The 27,806-nt window shown below is 41.7% G+C and overlaps 3 protein-coding genes across 6 annotated transcripts in view; 2 read left to right on the top strand and 1 right to left on the bottom strand.

Moving 5' to 3' along the window:
- The first annotated feature begins 252 nt into the window (after nt 1-252).
- On the top strand, nt 253-19,006 carry sardh (sarcosine dehydrogenase). 2 transcript variants are annotated; one of them, XM_088393033.1, is made up of 23 exons: nt 253-269; nt 682-817; nt 1,682-1,874; nt 1,950-2,086; nt 2,200-2,378; nt 2,643-2,822; nt 2,895-3,018; nt 3,148-3,248; nt 4,101-4,205; nt 5,652-5,781; nt 6,181-6,267; nt 9,003-9,093; nt 9,197-9,338; nt 11,664-11,747; nt 11,903-12,016; nt 12,111-12,249; nt 13,053-13,166; nt 13,382-13,529; nt 15,147-15,240; nt 16,829-16,991; nt 17,198-17,366; nt 17,536-17,671; nt 17,779-19,006. In XM_088393033.1, exons 3-23 carry the CDS (start codon nt 1,687-1,689, stop codon nt 17,905-17,907), a joined length of 2,754 nt encoding a protein of 917 aa, XP_088249159.1. In that variant the 5' UTR covers nt 253-269; nt 682-817; nt 1,682-1,686; the 3' UTR covers nt 17,908-19,006. The 2 variants fall into 2 exon arrangements, with proteins under 2 accessions (XP_088249159.1, XP_088249158.1); XM_088393032.1 differs by lacking the exons at nt 253-269; nt 682-817 and adding an exon at nt 1,084-1,240.
- dbh (dopamine beta-hydroxylase (dopamine beta-monooxygenase)) lies at nt 18,355-27,478 on the bottom strand. The gene is made up of 12 exons (XM_088393037.1): nt 26,954-27,478; nt 25,736-25,882; nt 25,284-25,541; nt 24,772-24,948; nt 23,228-23,330; nt 21,972-22,138; nt 21,648-21,791; nt 20,459-20,497; nt 20,123-20,182; nt 19,872-19,999; nt 19,647-19,806; nt 18,355-19,510 (listed from the first exon to the last, which is right to left on the bottom strand). The coding sequence occupies exons 1-12, from the start codon at nt 27,329-27,331 to the stop codon at nt 19,397-19,399; spliced, it is 1,875 nt and encodes a 624-aa protein (XP_088249163.1). The 5' UTR covers nt 27,332-27,478; the 3' UTR covers nt 18,355-19,396.
- fam163ba (family with sequence similarity 163 member B, genome duplicate a) overlaps nt 19,144-27,806 on the top strand; it is a 21,776-nt gene continuing 13,113 nt past the window's right edge. For 2 of the 3 annotated variants that reach the window (XR_015861943.1, XM_088393040.1), the window contains exons 1-4: nt 19,144-20,038; nt 21,409-21,471; nt 25,316-25,494; nt 26,977-27,344. The gene's annotated coding sequence lies outside the window, so the exon portion shown is untranslated. Of the gene's footprint in view, nt 20,039-21,408; nt 21,472-24,430; nt 24,982-25,315; nt 25,495-26,976; nt 27,345-27,806 lie in introns of those variants that run through there. The other variant, XM_088393042.1, reaches the window with a different exon arrangement.

Genomic DNA, 27,806 nt, shown 5'->3' with positions numbered 1-27,806 from the left:
GAACTCATATTGTGCAAGGAGCTAATTGATTTACTCTTATTAATGATCAACTGAAGTCTACTTGCTGAATCATGACAATTTTCTGTTGTTGCTACGCATCTGTGATAATCTTTCCATTCAACCTTATTCAGGTTGCATCCATGTGTGCAATTCTCCTCCAAGCAACACCCCAGCTGCTCACATAGCCACCTATCTGGTTTGCATGACCTAGATTAATCTGGAACAGAGCCACTCCAACCAGATTGAGTGAGATTCATCTGCAAACTAAAGTAAACTAAAATATATATATATATTTTTAGGTAGATTATTTTTCTGTTTTGCAATAACCTTCAGATACCACAAGATGGCACTGCAGCTACACTAATAAGTGTAGAGTAGCTAAATTTAGCCTGGGTTTTTAGCAGACGAATTTACAAGCGCATTCATCTGCACACACATTTGCTGTGTGTGTAAGTTATGTATTTTTAGGTCAATGTCATGAGATAGATATGTGAGTAATAAGAGATTTTTTTCCTCATACAATTATTACAATCTACCAAACTCAAATGCCCTAATTTTTAGTTTAATCTTGTTGACTGTGCACACTTGATATATAATAGTCCAGATTAGATATTGTTATCCAAGATCATGGTTAGGATTCAAAGGGTCCTGTTCAAAGGTTACTTGGGTTAATTTTCACAGGGTTGACAGAGGTGCAAATGCAGAAGATTGTGAGATTCTGCTGCTCTAGTCCTGTTGCCGTTGATTCCAGCTGGAAAGAACCTCCTTCTGCAGGAGGCTTCCTGAAGTAGGCTCCTCATTGGCTGCTGGGCTGCAGGTGGGGGTTTCACATAAATGTTTCGTATACATTTTTTGAGGTTTTTAATGGCCTACTCGAGCATTTTATTATGCATTAACTGTGTCCTGACTTCACTTGTGTTACTTTGACTCAAAAATGTCTGCATCTAATAATTTGCAACTTAGTGTCTTAAAATAATTCTAGAGTAATTATTAATTTTCACAGACTAGGTTCGAAGTTATACATTTAGCAAAAAACGGGCGGAATTTGACCGGTTCGGTTGACACTACTCGTTTCGTAAACAGGAAAGGGGCGTGGCCAACGAGTCGCCAGCTCCACGTTGTGGACATATGTCCATGTGGATTGCCAGGAAGTCTCCGATATTTTACCTGTAATTTATCTCCTCTGGACACACTTAGACAGCTCCAAAGCTTTTTGAACTTGCTCATTTTATTCATTCTGGTAAGTGTTGACGAGTGTCATGGCTGCTGCAGTTGTGTGCCACGTAATGCCGATCAGGCTTGTTTGTGCTTGCATGTGCTGCATGGTAGACGCTTTCCAATCATTGCTATACTTTATTTACATGCATCTTGCAAGCCTTTCGAGGTTAATTATGATATATATAATTGTAGGAAAACGATCATTAAAGCGCGTTTCTTCTCGTCAGCATTTGTTGGTCACAGTAAAGAAAAATGTGACAGCCCTCCTCAGCTTGGCTTGAAAGTTTGTAAATAAATAGTTTGCTAGCAGTAGTAGTTTTACTGCGTATTATTTATTTTATATGCGTTCATACATACATTTATATACACTCATACATAAATATAAGTACACTGACACATTTACTGTACACACACACTACGCATTCTCGTGACGTCATCTGGTTTCTGCCGGTTTACTCCACAGAGGCCATGGCCTTTCTTGGGACTGCAGTTAGGCGATTGGTGTCGGCGGCGCGCCCCCCGCTTATCACCCCACTGTGCCGCACAAGTTGTCGGACCTACAGTTCCGAGCACACCACAGAGAAGAGCGTCCCCTATGAGAAGACACTCAAACAAGATGACACAGTCACATCCGGGCCAACTAAACCTTTACCGAGGTTTGCATCTCGAAGATCAACCACATTTGATTGCTATGATGTCACAATAATTTGTTCTCCTGTCTCTTTGTTCAGGTCAGCTGATGTAGTGGTGATCGGTGGAGGCAGTCTGGGCTGTCAGACCGTCTACCACCTTGCTAAGATGGGCATGACCAATGTGGTTCTGCTGGAGAGGGACCGACTAACTGCTGGAACCACCTGGCACACAGCGGGTAATAGACTTCAAGTTTGGGCATGCTTGTGGTTTTTCAAGAAGACATTGTGACTGAAAGAAAGAAACTGAAGAAAATGTTTCTATGTGTGTTTCTCTGTGCCTTTCTTCTAGGCCTCCTGTGGCAGCTCCGCCCGAGCGACGTTGAAGTGGAGCTGCTGGCCCATACGCGTAACGTAATCAGCAAAGACCTGGAGGAAGAGACGGGCCTCCATACTGGCTGGATCCAGAATGGAGGACTCTTCATCGCCTCTAACAAGCAGCGTCTGGATGAGTACAAGCGCCTCATGTCGGTGAGAAACTAGATCGAAACTTTTTTGTCACACAATTGCCAGTTATTGCATTTTCTTTTGCATGGTTTAAGAATAAAGTTGCTGTTTGGTTCTATACATGTAACACGTGTAGATAATAACTGCTTTGATTACTTTGAGTCTACCAGTGCCAAGAGTCTCAAGTTCAACTCATGCAATGCAATTCCCCACCGTAGAGACTCCTCTTGCATATTTGAAAATGTTTCTTTTCAATGTACAAAGCCATAACCACTCTCTACTTTCTAGCTGGGGAAAGTTTACGGTATCGAGTCCCATGTGCTGTCACCTGCTGAGACCAAGGACCTTTATCCTCTGATGAACGTTGATGACCTCTATGGGACCCTTTACGTGCCCAAAGATGGTACCATGGATCCTGCGGGCACCTGCACCACCCTGAGCAGAGCTGCCTCTGCTAGGGGAGCCACGGTAACATTTACTCATCATATCATATCACAATATGCAGATAGCTACCATTTCTCTGATGTCCTCCTAAACCAGGTGATTGAAAACTGCCCTGTTACCGGTATCAAAGTGCGGGCAGATGACCTCGGGGTAAACAGAGTGAAGGCAGTGGAGACCCCGCACGGCACCATCGAGACACCGTGTGTGGTCAACTGTGCAGGTCAGGCAATCAAATATTTTGTTTGTCAGACACACAAAAAAAATGGCAAATAAGTAAATGCTAAAGTTAGGAGTGCTATCATTGCATATATTTTGAATAGAAGGTGACATTTATGTACTTATGGTATAGGAGTGTGGGCCACCAAGTTGGGGAACATGGCTGGAGTGAAGGTGCCCCTCGTTGCCATGCATCACGCCTACGTGGTCACAGAGAGAATTGAAGGCATTCAGGTACTTTTATACCATGCTGGCTGGTAGAAATTCTTGATACAACCAGCAGGGGGCACTGTAACCATTTAAATGTAACGTGTAAAAACCTCAGCTGGGTTTGTGTGTTTTTTTTTATATGTGTACATATTCTAATTGTATTAGGCTGGCCGTGTATTTACAAGTCCTATCTGAAGTGACATTACTTAACTTTGTCATGTGTATCAAATTAGCAAATGTGCACCGAGCCAGTGGGCAGATGTGTAACAGTGCTCATCCTCCAGAGGCTGATGCTTTTTAAGCCAGAACTCGTCTCTCTTATCTAGTTTAAGAGGAGCTTAGGCAGCATTACTGCTCCATCACGCGCTCACACACGCTTCCATAAAATGGAATAAAGTAGTGGATGTAGGCACAGTCACTAAAAAGTGCTTTCTTTCTAATGGCCAGCCGGGGGCGACTCAACTGGTCATATTTTGTCCGGGAAAAATTATTTGCTTGTCACACTGATTTATGATGATAGTAAAAGTTTTCTTGGTGAGTTTACAGTTTGATTCACAACACATTTTTTTCTCATCCATTGTATTATTGGTTGTAAATTATGTCACCGTTTAAAGGGAAATGATAAATGCCTCATTTGTGGGGAGGGCTCTTACATTAGACTGAAAATACCTCCACAATGTTGACACTGAGCAATGAAGCTGATGCCAATCTTAATGCAGCTCTGCTTACCTATTGCAATGTCTTAGTAGTCTCTCGAACCTGACAATGACCTTTGCTTGAAAGTGGCCCAAGCTAGCGGTTTCTTTTGTCTTTCTCATTTGTTTTTTGTCTTTTTGTGAAGGTGATGTGTTCTAACATTTTGTTCCATCTGTGCAGAATATGCCAAATGTGAGGGACCATGATGCATCGGTGTACCTACGTCTCCAAGGTGACGCCTTGTCCGTGGGTGGCTACGAACAAAACCCTATCTTTTGGGATGAGGTAAACAGTTGTGTAACCTCTTAATGCATAGGTGTCAAACTCAAGGCCCCGGGGCCAGATACGGCCCGCCACATCATTTTATGTGACCCGCAAAGACAAATTTTACATCGACTTTGTCATTACAAAAATTACAAATTATCTTCACTTTTTAAAAAGTAGGGATATTGTGAGCAATTTTTATTACCGTTCATCTTTTTAAACTATTTGAACAGTTTTTACTAGTCTCGGATTTCATTGACAATCATAATGGCCCTCCGAGGGAAACTATGACTACAATGCGTGACAAAAATGTGTTTGACTCCCCTGTCTTAATGTGCTGTATGATGTCATCATTGTTGTATTTCAGCAGTGACATCATAAACTGGCATGACTTGCATCTCAGCATCCTCAAACAATTTCAGAAGGAATTTCTATTTCAGCCTGATTACACAATTCTACGCAGCGCAATACCACAGGGGGTTACTTTTGATGCAGACATCAAAATGAATGTCTTTACTCCTAGTTGTGCAAATCTCTCGTCCTTGTGCAATGTTTTTTAGTGAGAGAGCGTTGGCTTTTATCATGATAATCAAACAAATACATCACGTAGCTCATTCTGTCGACTTCACATCCTCGCCCGTTTAATCTGTTCTTCTTTCAACTGACTCAAACCCTCAGCGTGTGTGCAATTTGTTATGCTGTCATCCTTTTTGAAACTTTTTAAATTATGTTTTGTTTCTTGACCTTTATTGGAGTGAAAAAAAATGAGCGCACAGGTTAATTAAGTACCACCCTGAAAGAACATTCAGTCATTATTGCTGTCGCTCTATGTTGCTGGCGAAGGTAGTTGAACAAAGATAAATTATTTCTAGCAAAGTTGGATGGGTGTGTTAGTTCTTATCTCTTTATCAAAGCAGATTAGCAGTTCCTCAATTTGGGTTTATGAATTTGTGCAGGTGTACCTAAAGTTGTGCCCCATAAGTGCAAATTGCCTTCGTGTGACGGTTTTTTGAAGTGACTCGATCAAACAGTTTGACTTCATCTTTCGTGACTTTGCGTCTTTGTGCCGGGTGGCGTATGCCGCCGACGTGATTCATGCGTGCCGGAGCCACTTCTTAATCTTTTCTCCTTGTTCTGCAGCCGAGCGCTGGCTTTGATCGCTTTGGAGGAGAAAGAGGAGATGAGAGTTAGACGGCAATAGTGAGAATAGAGGGCGAAGTAAGGAGGATTGATGTCTTGGGAAGGACGTGGAGGACTGGGCTCAATTGGACAAAAGCAATTTCCACTTGAGCAGGCTGTGCTTCGTAAGAACACAAAACTCCCTGGGCTGCATCGTTCTTGAATTCTGTCCGAAACAGTAAACATGTCTAAAATTCTTCCACATATGAGGCGTCGAAAAAACAGATTTGTTTTTTTCACATTTATTTTAAATGTTTAATGTTTTTTTGTTTTGTTTTTTTTCTTCAGGTTTCTGATAAATTTGCCTTCAGCCTGTTTGACTTGGACTGGGATGTATTCATGCAACATATCGAGGGCGCTATCAACAGAGTTCCTGTTTTAGAACAGACTGGTATTAAATCCACTGTCTGTGGACCAGGTACATACACACACTCATTTTTTCCCAAAAAAGATCTCCCACATTCACATTTAGAAATGAATAGAATCTATCTGTGATTCTACCGAGTCGGATTTCTCCCAGAAACACTCATACCTAATTATGAAATAAATATGGAAAAATGGAAAAATGGAAAGATTATAATAAATGCAAATTGGTGATGAGGGGAGACTAATGGGTTTAGGAAGATCTGTCTGTCTGAAAATGAGTCTGATGACATCACCATGTAGGCCTACTTTAAAGGAATTTCAAATTAAATCTTAATGACCATAACTTTGTTATAGTACTACAATATTTTGCAATATTAGTTATCAAATAAAGTAATGTTTGTTTTGTTCTGCTAGTGTAATGTAGACATTCAGTCTTTTCTTTTTTCTACAGAATCCTTCACAGCAGACCATAAGCCGCTAATGGGAGAGGCTCCAGAGGTCAGAGGTTTCTTTTTGGGCTGTGGCTTCAACAGTGCTGGTAAGTTTGTTTTTTGTTTTTTTTGTAGAAAAACACATTTTGCGCAACGTTGGGTACAAGTAAATAATCTGTTTAGTTTGGTAGTCTGCAGTGCATATTTACATGATGTTCTCGTTTTGTAAGTCAACAACAAGATGAGCTTTCATATTTGACAGAGAAGGGAATTTTAATTAAGCGTACTCTAAATAAATAGTTCTTGCCAACAGAAATGTAAATTTCCAGGAATTTGAGGGTTGATGGTCTTTACAGAAATTCAAGAAAATAGCAAAAGGTCCAATAACTTTAATCAAGTAAAACATCCTGCAGCGGCATCAAAGTAGTGACTATTAGGGTGTAGGTATTTTATTTATTGTACTTTATAAACTTGTTTTGATTTATATTTGTTATATTAATTTTTGTAAATTATTTTTATACACTATTGTACATTTTTACATTATATTTGTGCCTGTTTTCTTATCACTCATAGTTGTCACACATTAGCCAGAAATCATAAATAAGGCCATTAAAAACAAAAACATTACATAACCAAATGATTGTTCTGAATTTACTAATGACCTTTAATCTTCCCCACTATTATACCTGAACTCTGACAGACACAAAGTAATCCAAAAGTGCCTCAGGTTAAAAGTGTCATTCCATTAAGTGACTTGACAGAGTTCACCTCTGACTTGAGACATGAAGAAATGTCAGCGTCAAGAAAGATGCATCGTGCGGAGGTGTAAATGTTAAAGTCATCGGCGTAAGAGAAAGTACCCACAAAACAATCCACCGTTAGCCTCGGCTAAAGCCAAAGTCTCGTTATGAAATACTTGCTCTGATGTCTCGCTCTAAAAAATGCTCCCCCCCCCGCCCGGCCGCCGTCTCATCTCACATCTCTTATCGCACAGAACACATTCACGTCACACAGCGGCTTACTTGGCGCACTGTTTGGGTTTGGGAGAAACCACCGGGCTAAAGTTCAGCACTTGCTTCAAGTGCTTCCTTTTCGGTAATTGTACTCGTTGCCAGGCAACATTGAATTACCTTGGCGATGTCAGAGCATCGGTCAGAACTCTTAAGAGTTTTTGTTTGTAGTGGTGATTATGGGCATGTAATTGCTTTTAACCACTGGATGTCTGTTGCCATGTCGCCCCATTTTATATAATCACAATAATTAGCACCTTCATCTCAGTGATATTTGGTACGCTACTTAAAATTGCCTGTACTTTAGGCAGTGATGCTTTTAGAAAGTAATAAGTGCAATTAGTCTGAGTGCTGCAACGCTTTTTAGCAGATTTTGACTCGCTAATGCAAAAAAAAAAAAAAGTGAAACCACAATAGCAAGTTAATCAAGACCTGCATGATGGTTTCTATTACCAATTTCAAAAAATTAAATCACAGTGAAATGGGGTCAAAAAAACTTTGTGGCGCTCTACTCTCATGAAGTTTAGATGAGGTCAGGCTTGTAATGACTGTTTGTGGAAAATGCATCCGGGCTGCAGTGCCCTCTCATTTGCCTTTTTTTTTTTTATGGGGGAGGAACAATGTATGCCAACTGACTCACGAGCCTTCCCCCAGCTGCCCTTCATGGTCCCATCAAGCTGTGTGCAACCAGAGGAAGCCATGCGTTGTACAGCTGTGGATGAAGTTGGGGTCTTTGCCAAAGCGGGCAGCCGCATGCATGCTAGCTTATTATTGCAGCGAGATGGTGGTTAAGGCAAATAAAGCGGGTATAAGTACTTGCTTTGTGTCTATTTTGGAAGAAATGGTAGAGGTATTATCAAAAGCGTTGCAGGAGAGGGAATAATGGCTTGACTGCAGACATACAATGTGATTATCGAAAAGGAAAGCTTTGACGTTGGGTTACAATTAGGGTCGAAATCCATTTTTCTTCAGCTGGTTTTAAAAAGAAATACATGGAAAAAAGATTTTATACAATGTTCTTGTATGTTGTGACGTCAACCCATCATTTCCTCCAGCCTCTCTATTTAAACTTCTGAGCGTTGTAAAAGCGGCGTATGAGAAAGGAGCGGGAGAGACAGATAGAGACACAGTGGGGAACAAATGTTTGCGCAGCACGAACGAACGGTAATAGAGCGGCACGCAGACAGTCGAGGAGGAAACGAGGAGTCCTGACGAGATGAGTGGACGCACGAACACTCGCACGCCGATGCGTTCTCGCACGTCAGCCCGGTTATCTCGAGTGACATTTATCAGTGCCACCTCGCCCCGCTGCTTGTCCAAGTGTCTCGGGAGAACTCTGTCATCCCGCTGTTCTCCTCCCCACCATCCATCCGTTCAGACGTCCACCTCCGGCCCGGCCCCGGAGTGACGACACTGGCAGATGTGTGAAATGATCCTAGATGGAGAGAAAGCGAGAGAGCGCTGATGGGGGGATGAAAGAAAGATGCAAGGCCACTCGGGTTGCGCTGCTGCATATTGATGCTGTGTCGCAACACACACACACACATATGCAAATTGCTAAGAAGGGAACCAAAGGGGAGGGGGGGGGCGCTTCGAGGGAAAAACTCATTAATGCTGCTCTGTTGGGACCAAGATGGCTGAAATGCTAAATTGGAAGTTAGTGTCGGGGTCAACTAACTTCCCAAATGCTTCTTTTGAGGAGGACACAATAAAATCATGATGTGAATTTCTCTTTTAATTTTATTCACTTTCTCTTTGCTTATTTTAATGGCAGCATGTTAGCGATATTTTGACTATGGAAACTGTAATTTAAATTCTCTAATTTTTGCCAGGTATGATGCTGGGAGGTGGCTGTGGTCGCGAGCTAGCTCATTGGATTATCCACGGCCGCCCTGAGAAGGACATGTATGGATATGATATTAGGTATGTGCAAAAAAAAAAAAACATACCAATGTATCATAATGGCAAAGATTTTCATTCTGCACGATTGTGACTTTTAATGCGCTCGTTTGAATTTCCATGTCAGGCGTTTCCATAACTCGCTGACAGACAACCAACGCTGGATCAGAGAGCGGAGCCACGAGTCGTACGCAAAGAATTACTCCGTGGTGTTCCCATTTGATGAGCCCTTGGCGAGCAGAAACATGAGGAAGGATCCGTTCCATCAGGTATCTGACAGCTTTTAAGCTATGCTTCACAAGCACAAACACTTTGTGCATATTTTATAATGCCTGCTGACGGAAAGACTGATATTATTAAAAGTTTTGTTTGCTCAATACACTGGCAGCATGCTATAATATTTCCCATTGAGATTTCCCATTTGTATTTGAAGGTATTAAATCCAGAGTCCAAACAGTCGCAACATTAAAATCTTAACTAGCTCCACTGGAAATTAAATGCAATCAGTAGCACATTAGCTTAATTAATTATAGTTAGCCATTTGTTAAAAACAAAACACTCTCTCTATTTTAATGTTAGGGCTAATAAACATCCCACATCTCATTATTTAACTTTGACTATCACACAAGTGTACAAGCTCGTGGCAGCGAGCCAGTTGGTCCGAGAGAAGCCAATGTTTTATCTTCAGTCTCTCTTCTTTGTTGCCACTTTTTAAAATTATTTTTAAAATAAGTAAACTAGCAACACATTGGTCGGCAATAACAACGCGTACCTCACTTTTTGTCAGTGCGTCATTGCTTGTATCGTTTGCAGTCAAAGTGCGCGTTTGTGATGAATGTCTTCCCGCGTCAAACTTTGACTCCCTTTTTGTTGTCTAGCCAGCGTCTCATTTAATTCCTTTGTCATTGTCATTTCTCTCCTCCGTCCCTCCTTCATCCTTTCACCCTCTGTTGCCTTTTCATGCGGTCAGAAAAACGATTGAGGCTGAAGCAGCAGGCAGTTAGCCGTGTCACTCTTCTTCCGTGGCTACGTTTATTAATGCGATCCCGCCATGGCGACTATAAATGACACACTTATCTCCACTCTCCGAGTCTCGCATGTCTTTCAACTTCCCTTTACGCCCGACACAAATTCCTAATGGATCCTTGCCGTCGTATTTAAACATTAATGGCCCACTTAGTCTTGCTTCCTCTTTGCTGACTTCATTTAACTGCCACGTTGTCTGACAGGGTCTGTCCTTGTACATGCTGCTCAGCGTTTTTCTGCACAACAGATTGCGTTAACCAACGTTTGTTACTGTCGACTGTTATTTTATAATTTCTTTTTATGGGAGCTCATTACTTCGGCAAAGAAGGAGGTCATGTTTGCCAATTTCAGCAGCAAACCAATTCAGACTCAACACTGCCTCTGCTGGTCACTGCTTTGTAATGCACTCAAATTTGCTGTCGACTGTTATTTTGTATTTTTTTTAAGGGAGCTCATTACTTCGGCAAAGGAGGTAATGTTTGCCAATTTCACCAGCAAACAAGTTCAAACTCAACACTGCCTCTGCTGGTCGCTGCCTTGTACTGCACTCAAATTTGCTTCGATAATTCCAAAACGCGATTACGCATCATGCTCCCGTTTTACTATTCCCCGGCCCGAGTGGTCACGTGTTAACGTCAGCTTTCTCCATTCTAATTATGGCACCTTTTCCACCCCCATCTTAACGAGCATGTGTTTGCTACTCGTGAGTAACTTTCCTGTGCGACCAGGCTGCTCTAACCTTCGTCTCGGAGCCTTTTAAGACCCACGCTAATCACTTGCGAAAAGAGATCACCTAGCAACTGGCCTTCCTTCAGCCGGTGAGCAGTGTTGACAGTTTTAGTAGCAGCCCTGGAAAAAAAAAAAAAAAAAAAGAAGTCCATTATTGTCTAAATGAGTCGCACGTGTGTGTGCGATACTGGTCTCACCACGACATAGGGGTACTTAGTGTTCACTTGTTCCTTTGAAACTAATTAGATGGAGTAATTTTTCGGAGGCACCGTGAGCCCGCTTTTGTAACACTAACTGGGGCCTCTCTGACGTGGCTGCTTGCACGTTTGCTGTGTAGCAAAGATGGTAAATATAGTTCGGTGTGGGAAGGCTTGGCAGGAGACGGCTAACACATCAGACACCTACAGTAGCAACTGTGGGCGATTGTCAATTCCAGCGAGGAGGAGGTGAAGCATTTTATTCCGAATTGTTCCATCATATCAAAAAAATTAGGAGACATTTTATGTCATTTGTGCGCTTATTGATTTTAGTCAGACAGTCTATTTATTCTTTTTTTTTTTTGGACATTGATATTTTTATCCCGCATGGCTATCGGCGTAATCTTGCATGATTCACAGTTTTAAAAGGAAACACATAAATATATTACTGGAAAGGAGAGTGTGTTTCGAAGGTAAAAATATTCTACTACATCACAAAAAACATCTACATTTTTTTTTTTTTTTAATTTTAAATAAAAGCAAGCTCCCCATCCAACTCCAAAGTAATCACTTGACTATCATACCCTGAGCTCTGCAAGCTTTTTCCTTCCCTCTTAACTGTCGATTGCCTTTTCTTTGCAGGTGCTGACAGAGCAAGGCTGCGTCTTCCAGGAGAGACACGGCTGGGAGAGACCGGGCTGGTTCACCAAGGACGGACAAGCTCCTGTGAGACAAACACACACATTTTAAAACTACACTTGCACCGTCAAATCCAAACTAATCCCAGCACGGGATGAAGCTTGTAGTTGTGCAGGCACATCGCACTGAGTAGTAATTCCAAATCCCTCTCCTCGTTTTTGTTTATCTGTGTTGTTGGGAAGGTTAAAGATTACGATTATTATGGCGCCTACGACATCAAGACGAATCAGCAGTATAAATACAATGAGCTGCTGGGCAAGGAATACACCTTTGACTTCCCACCGCATCACGATGTGGTAAGAATGAGCTCGGCCATCGGGTTAGATATGAGCGTTTTGGTTCTTGAGTGCTCACGGTAGATTTTTTTTTCTTCATCTTCCCCAAATGCAGATCAAAAGCGAGTGCCTGTCGTGCAGGCACGCCGTTGCCGTGTTTGACATGTCCTACTTTGGAAAGTTCTATCTCACCGGTCCAGATGCCAAGAAAGCAGCCGATTGGCTGTTCACTGCCGATGTCAACAAGAAGCCAGGTCGGTGTGACTAGCCAACGCATCTCATAGGTAACGACAGATGGTGGAGAAGGATTGACAGTTTCAGAATGAGGCGAGACATCAAAATGAGCAGTACATTTTCTCAACCACCTCCAATTAAGTGTTGTGAAATGAAGTTCTTTATCACTTAGCGAGGGAGGATCAAGTTCCTCTGATTAAAAAAAACTGCAGCCAACAGAGTATACATTCGACACAGACACACAAGATGTCTTCCATGTTTCATGTCAATCACCTTTTGCTGTGCGTGATGGCTGAAGGACAGTCACGGTTTAGCATGTCCCCCAGCCAGCCGGGTGACGGGCGCATTTTATGTCTCTTGAAATTATACACAGATGTCATTCGACACAATGTCGCCGGCGGTCTGGCGGTGACTGTTTCTGCCCGTGATGCGTTCGGTTGACATTTCCGTTTTAATAGGGGTTCACGTTCAGCCGTGTTAGCTTCGGAACAAAGCAAAAAAAGGGGTTACGTGTTATTGGTACAGCTTCTGACAAACACTGCTGCCAGGAATCGCACACGGGCTTCAAAAGTGTGTCAAGACAAACGAGGCAGATCTGATGTGTTCTCCTTTGAGGTTTGGGGATAGGCCTTTGAAGAAATCACTCTCTATTGATACATTGGTGGCAAAAAAAGATTTTCTCAAAGGCGCTCTGACAATGTATGGAAAAGCTAACTAAAAAAAAAGCATGTTTTTCTGGTATAGCTTAATTCTAATATCCTTGATTTTTTTTTTTTATTGTCTAAGTGTATTTCTGATTTTTTTGTGTGTTTGTGTTTTGCAGGTTCCACTGTGTATACCTGCATGCTGAATTCAAGAGGAGGTACGGAAGCTGATCTGACAGTGAGCAGACTCGAATCCGGAGCCGCCAACCTCCCGCTGGCACCTGAGTCAAATGGTAAGTTTAAAAAAAAAAATAAAATAAAATAACAATTCCTGTCTTCAGTGTCAATATGACTTGTTACATTTACTACCCACCTTTTCTGGAAAATTGACATCAGGAGTTTGTGACTGTTAAATTACCGGTTGTCTGCCTGTCTTTTTTTTTTTTTTGTAAACCAGAAAGTGACCTTTTTTTTTTTAGTTGTTGAATTTCTACAATTTTTACCGAAGGTGATGCGTACTACTTGGCCATCGGAGGCGGCGTTGCCGAGCACAACTGGAACCACATTCGAACCGTTCTCCAGGACCAGGGCTTCCGCTGCCAGCTAACGGACCACTCAGAGGACATGGGCATGATCAGCATCCAGGGACCCAAGAGGTAAGGTGGGCAAACATGCACTCCAGCTATTCATTGGACTTGAACGGCTTGATTTTAAATAAAAAACGAAACGTTTTTAAGCTTTTAACCAGCGCACATATTCCGAAACCCCCCAATCTTTGGATTCACACTCAGTCACATTCTGCTCTACTTATATGTTGTGTTGATGGCATCCCCTTGAGGAGTATTTTTTTTCCATCTTCTCTTGATCTTGCTATATTCTCCCCCAGCCGCACTTTTCTTTTATCCTCAACCAACTCTTATAATCTTCTCCTCACCCCAACACCCGCCCTCCACCTTCTCCTCTTGCTGTGAACGTTTGCGTCAAAGCACTATCGAGTGCGTCACTAGCTCCAGGAGTCTGTCACACTAAAACCGTATGTGTGTGTCTGTGTGTGTCTGTGTGTGTGCTCATTTCATTATAGATTCACACAACTAATTGAATGTTGACTATGGGAATTATTGAGTGGCTCTTGACTGGTGTGAACATATGAAGTAATTAAGGCATGTTTTAGCTCCAGAGAGTGGAATTTATGAAGTTATGATAATTAACGTGTACGTTTTGCGTGTTTTTTTATTGGAATTATGAGAGGCCGTGTTTAATAAGGGGTCTCGTGAGAATTCCAAGTGCTGAGTTATGTTGAATGCACGCTTCTATTAATCAACAGCAACCTTACCGTGCAAGTTTTTGATGCATGTGTAATCCCCCAAAGACGATAGAATGTAACCTCCAAAGTTATTTGTCCATTGAAATAAAAATATTGTAGATATGCAGATAAGCTAGCATGTCCAAGAATGCGATTGGTGGAGTTCTCACGAAGTAGCACATTCAACCTTTTCACAGCTTATTTAGAGCTAATTGTTCTTTTTCGTGTGTTCTCGAGTTCAATGAACAAAGCGTAGCTTCAGGGAGGACAGAAGTGAGACGACAGGGCCCCGCACGCATCACTGCACGACTGAATCGATTGCTTTTTGAGAAAAATCCAACATGTTCCCCCAACTTCACTTGTGGCTTCCTGACATTTCTCCTGCAAAAATATCCTTCAGAGGCATTGAGTTCTTTCACTGCCCCCCCCCTTCAAAGTGTACAAGAAGCAAAGTAAGCTAAACTTAGTGCTTTTTTTGCCGCTGACTCATTTTTATGTAATATCGATTTTATGCGTGTGTGTTAGTGGGAGAGGTTATCATGGGAGCACCTTTTTAGATTGCTTGTGAGCCGTGAGCTCTTTTTTTTCCCCTTTCTTCTTCTTTTACCTCTTAAGTCTTATCACATCTATCTCAGTGTAATACGTCTTATATGAGAGCAGGATTTTCAAAGTGTGGCAAAGTGAGCTTCCCATAAAAAGCAGCTTTTCATATTACATTGTGATCTCTTTAACAAACTGATGTGCTCATACATTTAACATTTTATTTTGAATGTATAAAACATTTGATGAGTTAGTTTTAAATAATAAAAACTGAAATAAATAAAATAAATACAAATTATAAAAAATATATTTTAATGATGAGTTAGTTTTAAATAATAATTTTTAATGTATAAAACATATGAGTTAGTTTTCAATAATAATAAAATATTTTTGTCTTATTAATGAATCCTTGTTTGCTCGCCTTGTCCAGTCGAGAGGTGCTACAAGAGGTGTTGGACACAGACCTCAGCAATGAAGCCTTTCCTTTTTCCACCCACAAAGTTGTCAAAGCGGCCGGCCACCAGGTGAGAACACGCACGTACTCGCACAGAGCACACAGTCGTTGGCTCGGCTTTTAATTGCAAGTGATGCATTTGATGACCTCAAAATAACCCTGATTTAATTTTCTTCTCGGCTCAACTGCTGCTCAATTTCTACTCGGGGTGGGTAATTAATCCAAATATAGTTGGGATTTTCATTTTGGCTTCTCACTGTCATAGAAAAACTATAATGTGCCATACAGCGAGTTAAAAAAGAAAAAATCTAAATAATTATGATTTTTTTTTCCTGTAATGGCCCAGCCAGTATGTCAGAGTAAGAATTACCGGAACTTTGGTCTTTGAAACTGACCAACACGGTCATTGGCCTACGACCAAAGCAAACGTGCTGTTCCGGCTCATGCAGCGCCTAACACATGCCCGAGCCCGCTGTCTTGGTTGCTCTTGCGTAAATTATTCAAGGCACAAGTGACTGGAGCCGGCATTTCTCTCGCAATGTTTGCGCATGTACACAAGTGTGTTGCTTGTGCGGCGTTGGTGCTGCTTACTGGTCTTGTCTGGGTGACATTTTAATGGCTGCAGTGTTGCGAGAACACCCCCCCACCCCTTATAACTCGCTAGAGGAACCGAGTGTGCCGCTTTGGGACATTTGAATTCTTCTTAGTTTGTGTTTGCTCATGTGCAACGTGTGTTTGATGCGGCAAGCGTGCAGATTTGTGAGCGTGCACTTTTGTGACCGCGCAGGGCGACATGTACATATGGGGCCCAGGGTGAACCTTGGCTGGCCAGATGGCCCAACTGTCACAGCGCCCACTGGGGAAACTGTTGGAGACATTTCTCTCCTTACTTCACACTTTTTTTTTTTTTTTCCTCATTTGCTCACTAACTCATATTTGCTATCAGGCCATCCTCTGAGCTTTAGCGTTGCCTTCTTGTCAAAGCGTTATTCAAATACAGAGGGACCTCTTAGGATTAACACAATCTATTTCGGAATGCAGATTTGTTCGTATTCAATTTCCCATGAGGGACCATGTAAAGTGAGTGAATCTGCCCCAGCGTCGTCATGCAGTGTCTGTTTTCTAAGAACGAGCTGTTGAGATTTTATCTAGCATCCTCATCCCATTTTGGGATTCCTGAATTCTCTGCTGCAGAGATTGCAAGATTAGAATGATGATAGGAGGGGGAGCAGAGCATTTTCAAATGCTCCATTTTTCTGTTAAAATCCAGATTTTCGCCTTTCATTTTTTGCCTTTCGCCAGTTTTAAATGCATAAAAGTCAGTTCTCCCCTCCCCTGTCTTCCATCATTTCAACTCCAAAATGTAATTTTAAATGTCCTTTAAGGCATTTTTAGACATGTCATTTATAAAACAAAGATAATAATTACATCTTTACTCCTGATTTAATGTGTTTTATGTACTTTCTATTCATTTTGCTTTTCCTCTTCCTGGCTTCCTTCCTCTGTGTACAGACACTATTCAAATGCAATTCAATGTGGAGCTTCGAGATTAAATGTGTGCATTTGTGTGCTTGTGTTTGGCTGAGGATGCTTGTGTGTGTGTGTGTGTAGGCATGCCGCATCTTTTCTAAGCCCCCTCGTCTGTCGCTCTCTTCTAGGTACGAGCAATGCGTCTGTCCTTTGTCGGGGAGCTGGGCTGGGAGCTGCACGTTCCCAAAGACTCGTGCCTTCCCGTCTACCTCGCCGTCATGGCTGCCGGCGCCAAGCACGGCATCGTCAATTCAGGATACAGAGCCATCGATTCGCTTAGTATAGAGAAAGGTAACGTGGACACTCAAGTCTGCTGGGAGCAATCAACATTTTTAGCCTTATTATGGAGATATAAATACTTCAGCTGGAGTGTGAAATCATTTCTGAGTAGGACGGCCTTTATTTATTATGAATGCATTTTTGCAGAGTTGAACAGCTCCATTAATGAAATTATGGTAATTAGGTTGTTGAATAACAAGCACCCGCCATTTTGTCAGGGTACCGCCACTGGCACGCCGACCTTCGCCCGGATGACACGCCCCTGGAGGCGGGGCTAGCCTTCACCTGCAAGTTGAAAAGCTCCATCCCCTTCCAGGGTCGACATCGGCTGGAGAAGCAGAAGGAGGAAGGCCTCAGGAGACGCATCGTTTCCTTCACCATCGACGAGTCAGTCGAGCTTGCGTAGACCTTGACAGTATTGAATCAGACAATATTGAACTGTAATACGCTGGTGGAGCTAGAGGGGGGTTTGTCAGGGGCACTGCCCCCCCATGTAATATGCTTGGATCCCCTGATTGCGAAGATAATTAACTCTTAAGTATTTTCCGACTTACAGGAAAGTGCCAATGTTTGGCCTGGAGGCAATCTTCCGTAATGGCGTCCCTGTTGGTCACCTACGGCGAGCTGACTATGGATTCTATATCGACAAGACAATCGGTTATGGATACATCCGCAATCCCGATGGCGGAGTGGTAATTATGATCTTTCACAATTCGGGTTCAGTCGAAAGCTTTTCAGTGCTACATTTGACCACCAATCCATTTGTTTTAACTTCATTATAATTTTTGCCCATCTTCAGGTGAGCGCTGATTTCATCAAGAGCGGTGAGTTCACCCTGGAGAGAATGGGAGTAACGTACAAGGCTACAGCCCACATCAGATCTCCATTTGACCCCGAGAACAAGCGCGTGAAAGGCATCTACGATTGACATGGACATCGACCTGAGTGAAAACCTCCTCCTCACATGTTTGACTTGCAGGTGCAAGGTTTCAATCAAATCTCAGGCAAATACAGAACTTTGATCCATGCTGTGACTGGATGGGGATTTGACAGGCTTGATATCAATGTATGCTGACGGTTCTGAGATGAAATGAATCCAATCTGAATGAGCCATCGCGAAGGGTCATTTCTGCCCTCGGCTTTTATGTGTAGCTGCTCGAGTGTAATAGTGAGTTTACTCATTAAATGATTTTATAATTGTTTAAAAATGCAAGAAAGTTACCAAATTAATCTGACTGAATCAAAAGCAAATTAGATGATTAGAAATGTCTAAATTCAAGCTAATTCGTTTTCTTCCGACTAATTACCTCAAGACGACACAACTGCTAAGATAGCAGCTCACCTACCTAGACTATACAATCAATGTGTTGATTGATTTGCATTGGAAATAATTAAGTACAAAAAAAATTAACAGCCATAAAATGCACAAAAAAAAACATAAGACAAAATGAAATCAAAACAGCTTTTAAGTGAAATGACAGCTTTACATTGTCAATTTGGAGGTTTACAACAATCTCTGTTCTCAGTCAAATGGTAATTTCAGCTTGTGTGGCAGGATACTTCAAAAGTATACACAATAGTACATCGCTAACCTTGTTTGTGGCCCATCCTATGCGGTCGAACGGTATAACATTCGCCAGTTACACACGACTACCCCTGCAGGCTCTTTGAGTCACATTACAGATGACTGATGTCTATTATGAGAATCATGACTTGAGGGAGAGAAAAAAAAAAAATTCCTTGCTCAGTCTGACTTCAATGACATTGAGCACAAAAACAGAAAAACAATTTTTGATGCAGTCTTAATCACTTTTACATTTAATGTCCAGGATGAATAAGAACCACCGGAGACTTTCTGTGAACGACTTCTTGTCTAATTATGTGGAAAAATTGTTTACAAAAAGAAATTGAATTGTGGCGCGTTTAGTTTTTAATTGAGATGAGCGTGTCTGTCTGCGGCAATTCATCTTTCTAATGGCCTATCGGGTTTTCAATTTCTATTGGATAAATCCTGCTTGTTTGATTGATTGTGTCTCATTGTGTTTCTATTGAAGCAAGCGGCTGCTCCATATCGTTAATGCGGCAACTGCTTCAACATCCATTGTCAAAACATCGACCGCTTCCATATATTATTAATGACTTTTTTTCAAAAATTATTTGGTCAATTTACAAATCATATGAGCTTAAAATTAGTCCATTTTCACAGCTGCAGTTAAAAAAAAAAATAGATTTTTCTTCACAGTTATTTTTTTTTTTTCCCTATACCAACACAATACTCCAAACAACAAGCTAGTGTGTATTTTCGTATAAGCATATAATTAAACTCGGAAGTCATCAATGATCACAGACAATGTATGCAGTGTAATTTTGCCCCAGAAGTGGAACCTCCTTCTTAGGCTCAATCCGCTTGGTTTGGCTCAGACTGGGGGGACATCCGGGCGACTGGTGGGGCGTGCGCCGACCTCACAAGGGTAAGGTGGCTTTTTGAGTGTCGAGGTTACCACAGGTAGAGTCTGCTTAGTCCAATCTCCCTAGAGAAAAAAAGCACGATTTTGATAACTGAGACTCTTCACGCTTCGCTTTTAATGTATCCTTTTTGTATATATCCATTTCAAATGTCAGCTCAGTTTAGCCTGTCAAATTTTGGTGTGTGTTTGTGAGACTCACAGGAAAGAGGCGAGCAGTTGATTGGTTACAGTGCATCGAGATGGGCGCCGTGTTGTAAAGGGAATCCAGCACCTGCGTGGCAAAGCCGTCCCACTCTAATTTGGAGTACTGCTCGGTCACACCTTTGTTGCCACAAACACACTGATCCTTTCCTTGGAATCTAAAATGTCACAGGATTGATTGGGAAGTACATTATTGATTGATGGTTGGATGATTACACACTACCTGTTCATGAAGCTGAAATATTTCTGTAGGTGGTCCAAGTCCACGTGGGTCTTGCACAGCTCCAGCTGAGTGCGAGGGTAGTAGTGGACGTAGTTGACGCACATTTCTTCCATGATGCCGAAACCGCCCTGAGGAACCCCAGAAAAAACGGACACGAAATGACCTAGGTATTCCATGTTCAAATTATTTAATATTAAAAAATGTTTTAGTTTTTTTAATAGAATTAATTTGAGTTGGAATTGGCTACTCACCACAGTGGGCTTGTCCCTATCCTCTGTGTTATAAGTACACTTTGTTATGAGGACATCACCCTGTCAGGAGAAGCACATCGTTTTTTTTACTATGCACCACAAAGCACAAAATTAAAAAATTGTAAAACTTTTTTATGGTATTTCACATTATGCCACCAAATACCGCCGTGTTCCAAAATCGACTCTATTAAACTTCTATTAAAATCAATGGGACCCTTTGAGATTGCTATCACTCTGATGTTCTTGAGTAAAAATAAATATTACAATAGTAAAGTCAATACTAGTTGGGTTTAATTTATTTATTTTTTCTGAAATTCTTGGTCTCTTCATACTCACCGGTAAAACGTTTGCCATCTTCCTCAGAACTCGAATAGTCTAGAAGAAAAAAAAAAATAGGGACAAGGAGCCAGATTGAATCAATTCAAATTAATATCAAGAAATGGATAATGCTAATTAATATCTATGACAAATAATTATATATTTTTTATATCTTTTCTATAACACAACTTAAATAAACCATTACACAAATAGTCTAATGAATTAAATGTTTTACCTCTACTAAATTAAACCACTACAGGAGGAAACAGTAGAAATAGATGTTCTTTCTTTTTCTTACTATATATGGCATGAGGATTAATTGAGTGAATAATTAATTATCACACCTAAGGGTATTCATAAATTTAAAGTAGAATGACTGTGCTCCTAAAAATGGATTTTCGCTATTTCTTTATATCTCTCCAAGCATTTGTTCAAGGTGTCGCCACACTTGAAGCTTTCGTAGTATCATCCGACTCGCACGTCCGTTGACGACGTGTCGGAATATTCCTAATGAGGCTGAGTACTTAGACAGCAGCACCACTCGGGTGGGCTGGTGATGTTCAAGGCACAAGCAGATGTTCCTCTGCGCCACGCTCGTATGTTTAATTCATCTTCCTTCGGATGGCAATGCAAAGAACAGATGTTAGGGGTTGCTTGCTATTTGTTGTGATGATGAGAGCAAAAGCAGATGTTGATCGAAAGAGATTGTGCTGACTCATACTGACAAATGTTTTTTCCTAATTTCATACAAACATTAATGAACTAAAACCATTACCGATTAATAAAATTGAATAGACTCAATTAAAAAAAGTTATCTTTCCTAAGTGTAGAAATTCTTGATTCAATTAATATTGGATTATTGGGTCACATGTTTTTTGAGGAGCACACATTCTGATTGACGTCCTCCTCCATTAGAAGTGTTAATTATCTTCGTTTGTTTGTTTGTTTTTTGTTTGTCCGTCTGTCAGCCGCATTCCAATGACAGAGTCTTTGTGATGATCGACAGCTTGAGCAGAGGCAACCAAATCAAGGTAAAATTACATTAAATAATTTTGAACGTATATTCACATGTGAATTAATGACACATTATTATTATTAATTTAAATAGATAATCTAATCCAATAAAAATCAAAAAAGATTTGCAAACACACCATTGAATATGTGGAAAAAACACAAGTCATGCAAGAGAGGCTTCACTGCGGCTCACCTGGTAGTGGGTGCTGAAATGTTGATCTTCCTGCACCACCTCCACCTCTTTGCCCTCCCTAACCAAGACGGTGCGCACCCCGCGGCCCGCCAAATGCGTGTGCAGCTGCGACGCGAATATGAAGATGCCGCCACGAGGCAAAGCCTATCAAAGCAGATGAGAAATAGATTCTGTTATTACCTCCAACATAAAAAAATGTTTTGCCGGCCCCCTGCGATATCCTTGACCCTCCCCATGGCCCCCCAAGAAAAACATCTTAGCTCCGCCCCTGACTATTGGTACTCGACCCACACTTTGCAAACACAGTATGTCGCGTGTACTTACAGCGCGTGTACACTTTGAAGTGCAGTAGCCAGTGAGGTAGAAGGCGTGTTGTTTAGGTGGGACGGCCATGATAGGTGTGTAGACCAGGCCCAGCTCCATGATCCCGGCGTCGTCGCGCCTCAGACTGGGGGTGTAATGTAACCTTATCCCGGATGAGTCACGTCTGCCTGCACGCAACGACGTCGCGGATCGTTAATGTGCTTCACGTGCGCTCCATTGACTCCCTGTAACATATTCACATGCTCGCAGGGCAGAATAATTTCAGCAGGACTCATAAGCATTCATGAGTGAATGATTCAAGGCGGGCCTTGTTTTTTCTCTCGTCGCTTTGTTAGAGGACATTGAGGCGGGGATGACAGGAAAGAATTCAGGATGTCATTAACTTGAGGCAGAAAAGACAATTTCGTCATGACTAAATCTGCTGCACAATGTATTTCTAGTGAAACATTACGCAATCTAGGCCAGCAGCCCGCCGGACGTAGACGAGTGGTTTCACTTCAAATGTAGAAAATTTTAAAAATTACAGGTGCTACTTTGTCTTATATAATTTCACAGATTAATTTTCTTTGTCTTATTTCGCACAGTAATTTACGCACACTATAAAAAAAATCACTCCAAAATATAAAAATAAATAAAATAATATAAATATAATAGAAATAATAATAAATTTAAAATTTTTTTTAAAAAAATACTCCAAAAAATGTAAGAAACTGAATTTGGTATTTGATATGAAATAGTAGAAAAAAGTCAACCTGCCAGATGTTGTTGTGTCATGGATAATAAGGAACACATGAATTAGCCCCGTCACTGCTGATTGACATCCCCCTCCATTAGAAGAGGCGAGTATAATTATCTCCCCAGTGCGCTACATGTTTGCTTGTTTGTCAACAGCATTCAAACTCCTCGCCAACACCGAAACTTGATGGAGGCGTTGTGGTTTATGCTAATAAAAAAAAAAAAAAGCATTTTAACCGTAGGACTACGTCCACAGTATATCTGCTCTAGCCTTCCTTGAGTTGAATAGAATATTGAAGAGCAGTGAGAATATATGAAAATATGAAAAAGCTAGAATATGTGGACAAGGTGTTGAAGGTCACCTGAGAATAGTCTGTAATAATGACTATGGCCCAGATGAAAAGCGTCATCTGGAAATTTTTAAATGAATTGCTCTGTTGGAAATTAGCCCGCAGCTTCTCAGGAACACTCTCCTGCTGCTTGTTGGAGTGTGTGATCACATGTGTGCCCCCGTGTTTTACCGGATATAAGAAGAGGGTTGTGGTAATGGACTTCCAGGCGGAGGAACCGTGAGGAACCTGGTCCACCAATAGGGAGGCCTGCATCGGGAGGGTAGTAGAATTCCTGCAAAAACACAGACGGCAACATTTTGATTGACACAAATGTTACCAAAAGTGAAACTTAATGACAGAAAACACAATTTTAAATATTTTCTGCTTAAATATTGTAACCGTTAAAAAAAAAAAAGCTAATTTTCGGAACCATTAAAGACCGAGCCTTATTTTTGGCAACATGCAAGATGGCTCTGTCCAGTTCTCGCTGATGTTCCATGAAATAACAAAAGCCTTTGGGGTATCCACATCACTATCGTCGGGAAATCTCGATTTAATCTTAATACATCATTTAATCGTGCACCAGATGCAAGCGCACATGCCTTCTGTTGATCCAATTGCGGAGTGTTATTTTTATATTAAAACGTTATTTCCCAAAGCAAAAATATTTGAAGACTCGAAGCCTCTTCTGCGCACACGTACACAACTTTGTGTTTATTTTTGCAAGGTCGCATTTCTTTTTGTGGCGCTGCCGGGGAGAATTGAACAACGCTATTACGAGGTGATGAAAGAGGCCTGAATATTTCCCACCTAATCTCGTCTTCACCGCTCACACAAGGCAAGGGAGGCATCCCGCTTGTTCTTGTTTGGCTGACACATAATCCAATCAGAGAGCAGCCTGGCTGGGGAGCGCAGAAATATGGTGACAGGCTCCCCGTTCCGCTGTCCTCTTTGTTTTATGTGTCACCCCCCACTGCCTGCTGGCCCGCTCCGCTGGCTGCTCTCTAGCTTCTGTTTATTACGCTAAACTTTAGCGACTATCTATTACTTCAACTAGTCTACCATAGCAGTTTTATTTAGAGCCTCACTCCATGAAAACTGTTAATACCTTATTGTGTCCATTTCAAAAGTGAGTCTCATGATGATGCCTACTAAATTTTCTAAATGTAATGTAAGACTAAAAATAGAAACTAGCCAGTGTACAAACTTTAAAAATATTACAATACTTCAACGACCTTAAAATAATCATGTACACAGGCGGAGCTAGGATTTTTTTACCTTGGGGTGGCAGTGGGGGGGGGGGGGGCAAGGATATTCATGAGTTCCACAAAGAAAACAAATTATAAACTACAAAAAGTTTTTGATTATAATGGAATTTCTACTTTAAATATCTGTTTTTGTCTTTGTGTGTGTGATGCTGTGCAAGGCTTTGTGTGTGACTCCTTGCATGTGAATTTTCTTCCCACATACCGACTGGCTGCACAGCCGTAATAATAGACTTTTTGCAGATACTTCCAGGCGGCTTTCACATTATTTGAGTAGGAGTTGGTCTCCAATGAATACAGTCGAGGACTGCGCCCAAAAAAATTTGACTGAATTTCAAGTGCTGCTCTTATTAGATGGCGCTTCTATTATCGGGAGGATCAGACTTTTGGGATTCTGGCTGATCTGTTTATCACATTTTAAGTCACAGAATCACACATTGATAGCAAAAAATTCAAATTTCATCATACCTCAGCACCCATGGCCCAGGCGGCCAGAACGTGCCGGCAGAAGTTGAGGTTAGCCGGCACCATCTTGTTGTCACAGGAGCCGCTGTACTCGGGAACGTTACCGTCGTCCGGCGAGCATTCAAACACCTCGATGTGATGCACGATGGCCTCGTTTCCTGGCGTTATCACCGACTCGTACTGACGCGGAGAAGAAAGAAAATATCCCGTTATGTAAGCAATGGAATATCATAAACATCTGAAGCTTCAAATCTGGTTTATGAAACATTATTATTTTCGTAGCCAAACTATCAGGTCACTTTACTGTCATCAAAATGTAAAGTATACTGTATGTAAATCAGACAGAATTGCCCAGGAATGAAATTCATGGTGTTTCTGCATTTGCCTTGATGTACGCTTCTTCCTGCCAAGCATGACAGTCCATCTGCTGTTTGCTTCCTCCAGATGCTGCCAAAAAAAGCCGCAGTATAATTGCAGCTTGTGAACTATCTCCACCCCTCGCCACCCCCTCGTACCATGACGATGTGATTCTTGGGCATTCTTTCAGGCAGCTTGTGGATGGAGCACCAGTAGGTGGTCTCCTGAGTAGGGATGACCACGTCGGGTGACACCACGTCTAGCGTCTGCACGTCGGAGGGCAACGCGGGAGCCGGCGTGTCGGGGCGGAGCATCAAGATGCGTTGAAGACCCATGTGGATGCGAGAGAGGTTGAGCTGCTCTGGTGAGGCAAGTGGTTTATCCAAGAGGCCGTAAATAATGTGGACTGTTCCCTCCTAAGCAAAGCGAACGTATAATGTTACAAAAATAACATAATATTATGAGAATAAAGTCATAAATAATAGAATAAAGAAAATAATAAATATACAAAAAAATAAATAATACATTTATTTATATTCATTTAATTTATATTTATTTAATGTATTGTTGCAATAATTGAAATGTAATTCAATCTATTATTTCATTTAACCTCAATGAGGTAGTCTCTGGGGTCGCAGGTGCTAAATGGTCTCTTGAAGAGCAAGTAGAAGCCTCCGGACTTCCATTTGGCTTCTATCAGCTCGTAGTCTTGTTGGCTGTCCAGCGTCACTCTGCCCTCACTGTCGCTCCAGGCGTCCTGAAGGAAAACACCACAAATGGGAGACATTAGGAATTGTGTCAAAACCATTCAGCATTCTGCATGGAAATAGATTTTAATGACGTGTTAAAGGCGCTTTAAATCTCATTATATATATTCTTATCATTGTCACCACAGTGTGAGCTTTATGACAGGTGCATCCATCCACTTGTTATCTTTCTCACATTTTTCTTCGCATTTTAGTCTGGAATAGCACCTAAGATCTATTGCTATACTTATCTCGTTCCTCCTCTTATATAACTCTTCTCAAATGTAACAGCCTGCACACATCTCAAAATCCATCATATACTATTTTATGCCCTCATGCACAAAGATACAATATATCGACTGCTCCATTTTATGTCCACAAAAATGGTGTAGTGCTGTATTGCATTTGATGGTTGCTTCAAATTTTCTCTTACATGGTAAGATAAAAATCTGCATTTTTTTTTTTTTTTGGAGTTTGCTTGAGACACATAAAATGAGCCGATGGGCCGAATCTGGCCCCCGGGCCTCAGGTTCGACACCAATGCCATTTACTGGCGCCCAGTCCAGGGTGTCCCAGTTAGATAAATGATGAAGATGAAGGGGTCTCATCCAACCCCCAATTGATTATCACATTGATTACATGGCGTGTACACCACCAGTGTATAGATCATTTACTCTGGCGGCCAGCCTCCAAACATGTCGGCGAGTTGACAGCACAGGTGTTGACGGCAACGCGCTCCTCCTTCATTACCAGGGTGTCATTTGTGCGCCGGGATGACCTCCGGCGCAGAGGTCACGTTTGTGTACACCCAGTGAACCATCAAACCACATGTGCACCTGCCATTGATTTGTCTCGTACTAGAACACGGAATCTGATGGAGGTCTGCTCTATGCTCCACTGGGGCCACAACGTGACTTGAGAAATAACAACAACCAACATCATGTCTTTGTGATTTCCACTGCAGTGTTGCTTGTTTACTGTTTCAATCTTTTCTACTGCTCAGGAATGTGTGAAAGAGAAAAACTGAACGTGAACATTTTTTTTAAGTTAAATGCAAAGATAGATATTGTCCATTGACTCACCCCAAAATATTTTTTTCTTCCAGAGTCCCAAAGCAACACCAGATCAGCATCGGTCAGCTCCCCTCGCTCGGACATACCCAGCACCACGCCGTGCTTCAGCTCGGCCACCTTCAGTTCCATGTAGACCTCCTGGCGGGAGTAGCTGATGTTCCACGCCAGCTGGAGCTTGCCGAGCGGGTCCAGTAGTACCCGGAAGGGCATTGGCAGCTCAGGTGGCGACGGTTCTGATGACTCTGAGTCAGGACGGGCCAGCTCCACCGTTGTGATGTGAGCGGGAGCCTGGTAGGAAGCCACGAGGATGACCATGAGAGCGGCCAGGGCGGTGAAGTACATGACGGTGACATCCTGCAGGCGGAATTCTTTGCTCAGGATCCTCATGGCCGAAAGACGTGTGAGTTCACTTTCTCAAGTTTATTCTAAAATATATGAAGATGTCCTTGTGGGTCACGGAAGCTCAACAGCGTCTCGTACCATTTCTCGCGTCTTCTCATCTGCTCGTACCCAATCTTTGCTTTTTAAGAGACTCCTCCCTTCGCGATTTGTCTGTTTTGATGCAAACTAATGCTATTATTTGTCGAGCGCAATTCAATTGTATCCCAGAATGCCCTCGGGTCAAACATGATGGTGCACATCTGCCATACCCTAATTGGTCCAAAACCTACCATGGACATTATCAATGACAATCATCAGCGTTTATTGCTCTGTCCGTTTAAAAAATATATATATATCACATGTTTCTTTTTCAAAGAAATCTGACCTTTTGCATTAGACAGCAAGCTTTTCATGAAGCCATAAACAACTTAATGCATTTGTCGCTTTCCTCGAACCGCCTCCTCGGGCTGTGAACAACCTA

The sequence above is a fragment of the Syngnathus floridae genome, chromosome 12 (assembly GCF_059516105.1).
Source record: "Syngnathus floridae isolate MCC-2025c chromosome 12, RoL_Sflo_1.0, whole genome shotgun sequence".
Taxonomy (NCBI): domain Eukaryota; kingdom Metazoa; phylum Chordata; class Actinopteri; order Syngnathiformes; family Syngnathidae; genus Syngnathus; species Syngnathus floridae.
This window is presented reverse-complemented; position numbering and strand designations above follow the sequence as displayed.

Bases quoted from the DNA above. Each gene is read 5' to 3' on its own strand.
- dbh (XM_088393037.1), bottom strand. From the start codon at position 27,331: ATGAGGATCCTGAGCAAAGAATTCCGCCTGCAGGATGTCACCGTCATG. The intron at 20,183-20,458 runs GTGAGTATGAAG...TTCTCCTGACAG, and splicing joins AGATGGCAAACGTTTTACCG to GGTGATGTCCTCATAACAAA. The intron at 19,511-19,646 runs GTGAGTCTCACA...TTTTTTCTCTAG, and splicing joins CAACTGCTCGCCTCTTTCCT to GGAGATTGGACTAAGCAGAC.
- sardh (XM_088393033.1), top strand. From the start codon at position 1,687: ATGGCCTTTCTTGGGACTGCAGTTAGGCGATTGGTGTCGGCGGCGCGC. The intron at 2,379-2,642 runs GTGAGAAACTAG...TCTACTTTCTAG, and splicing joins AGTACAAGCGCCTCATGTCG to CTGGGGAAAGTTTACGGTAT. The intron at 17,367-17,535 runs GTCAGTCGAGCT...TCCGACTTACAG, and splicing joins GTTTCCTTCACCATCGACGA to GAAAGTGCCAATGTTTGGCC.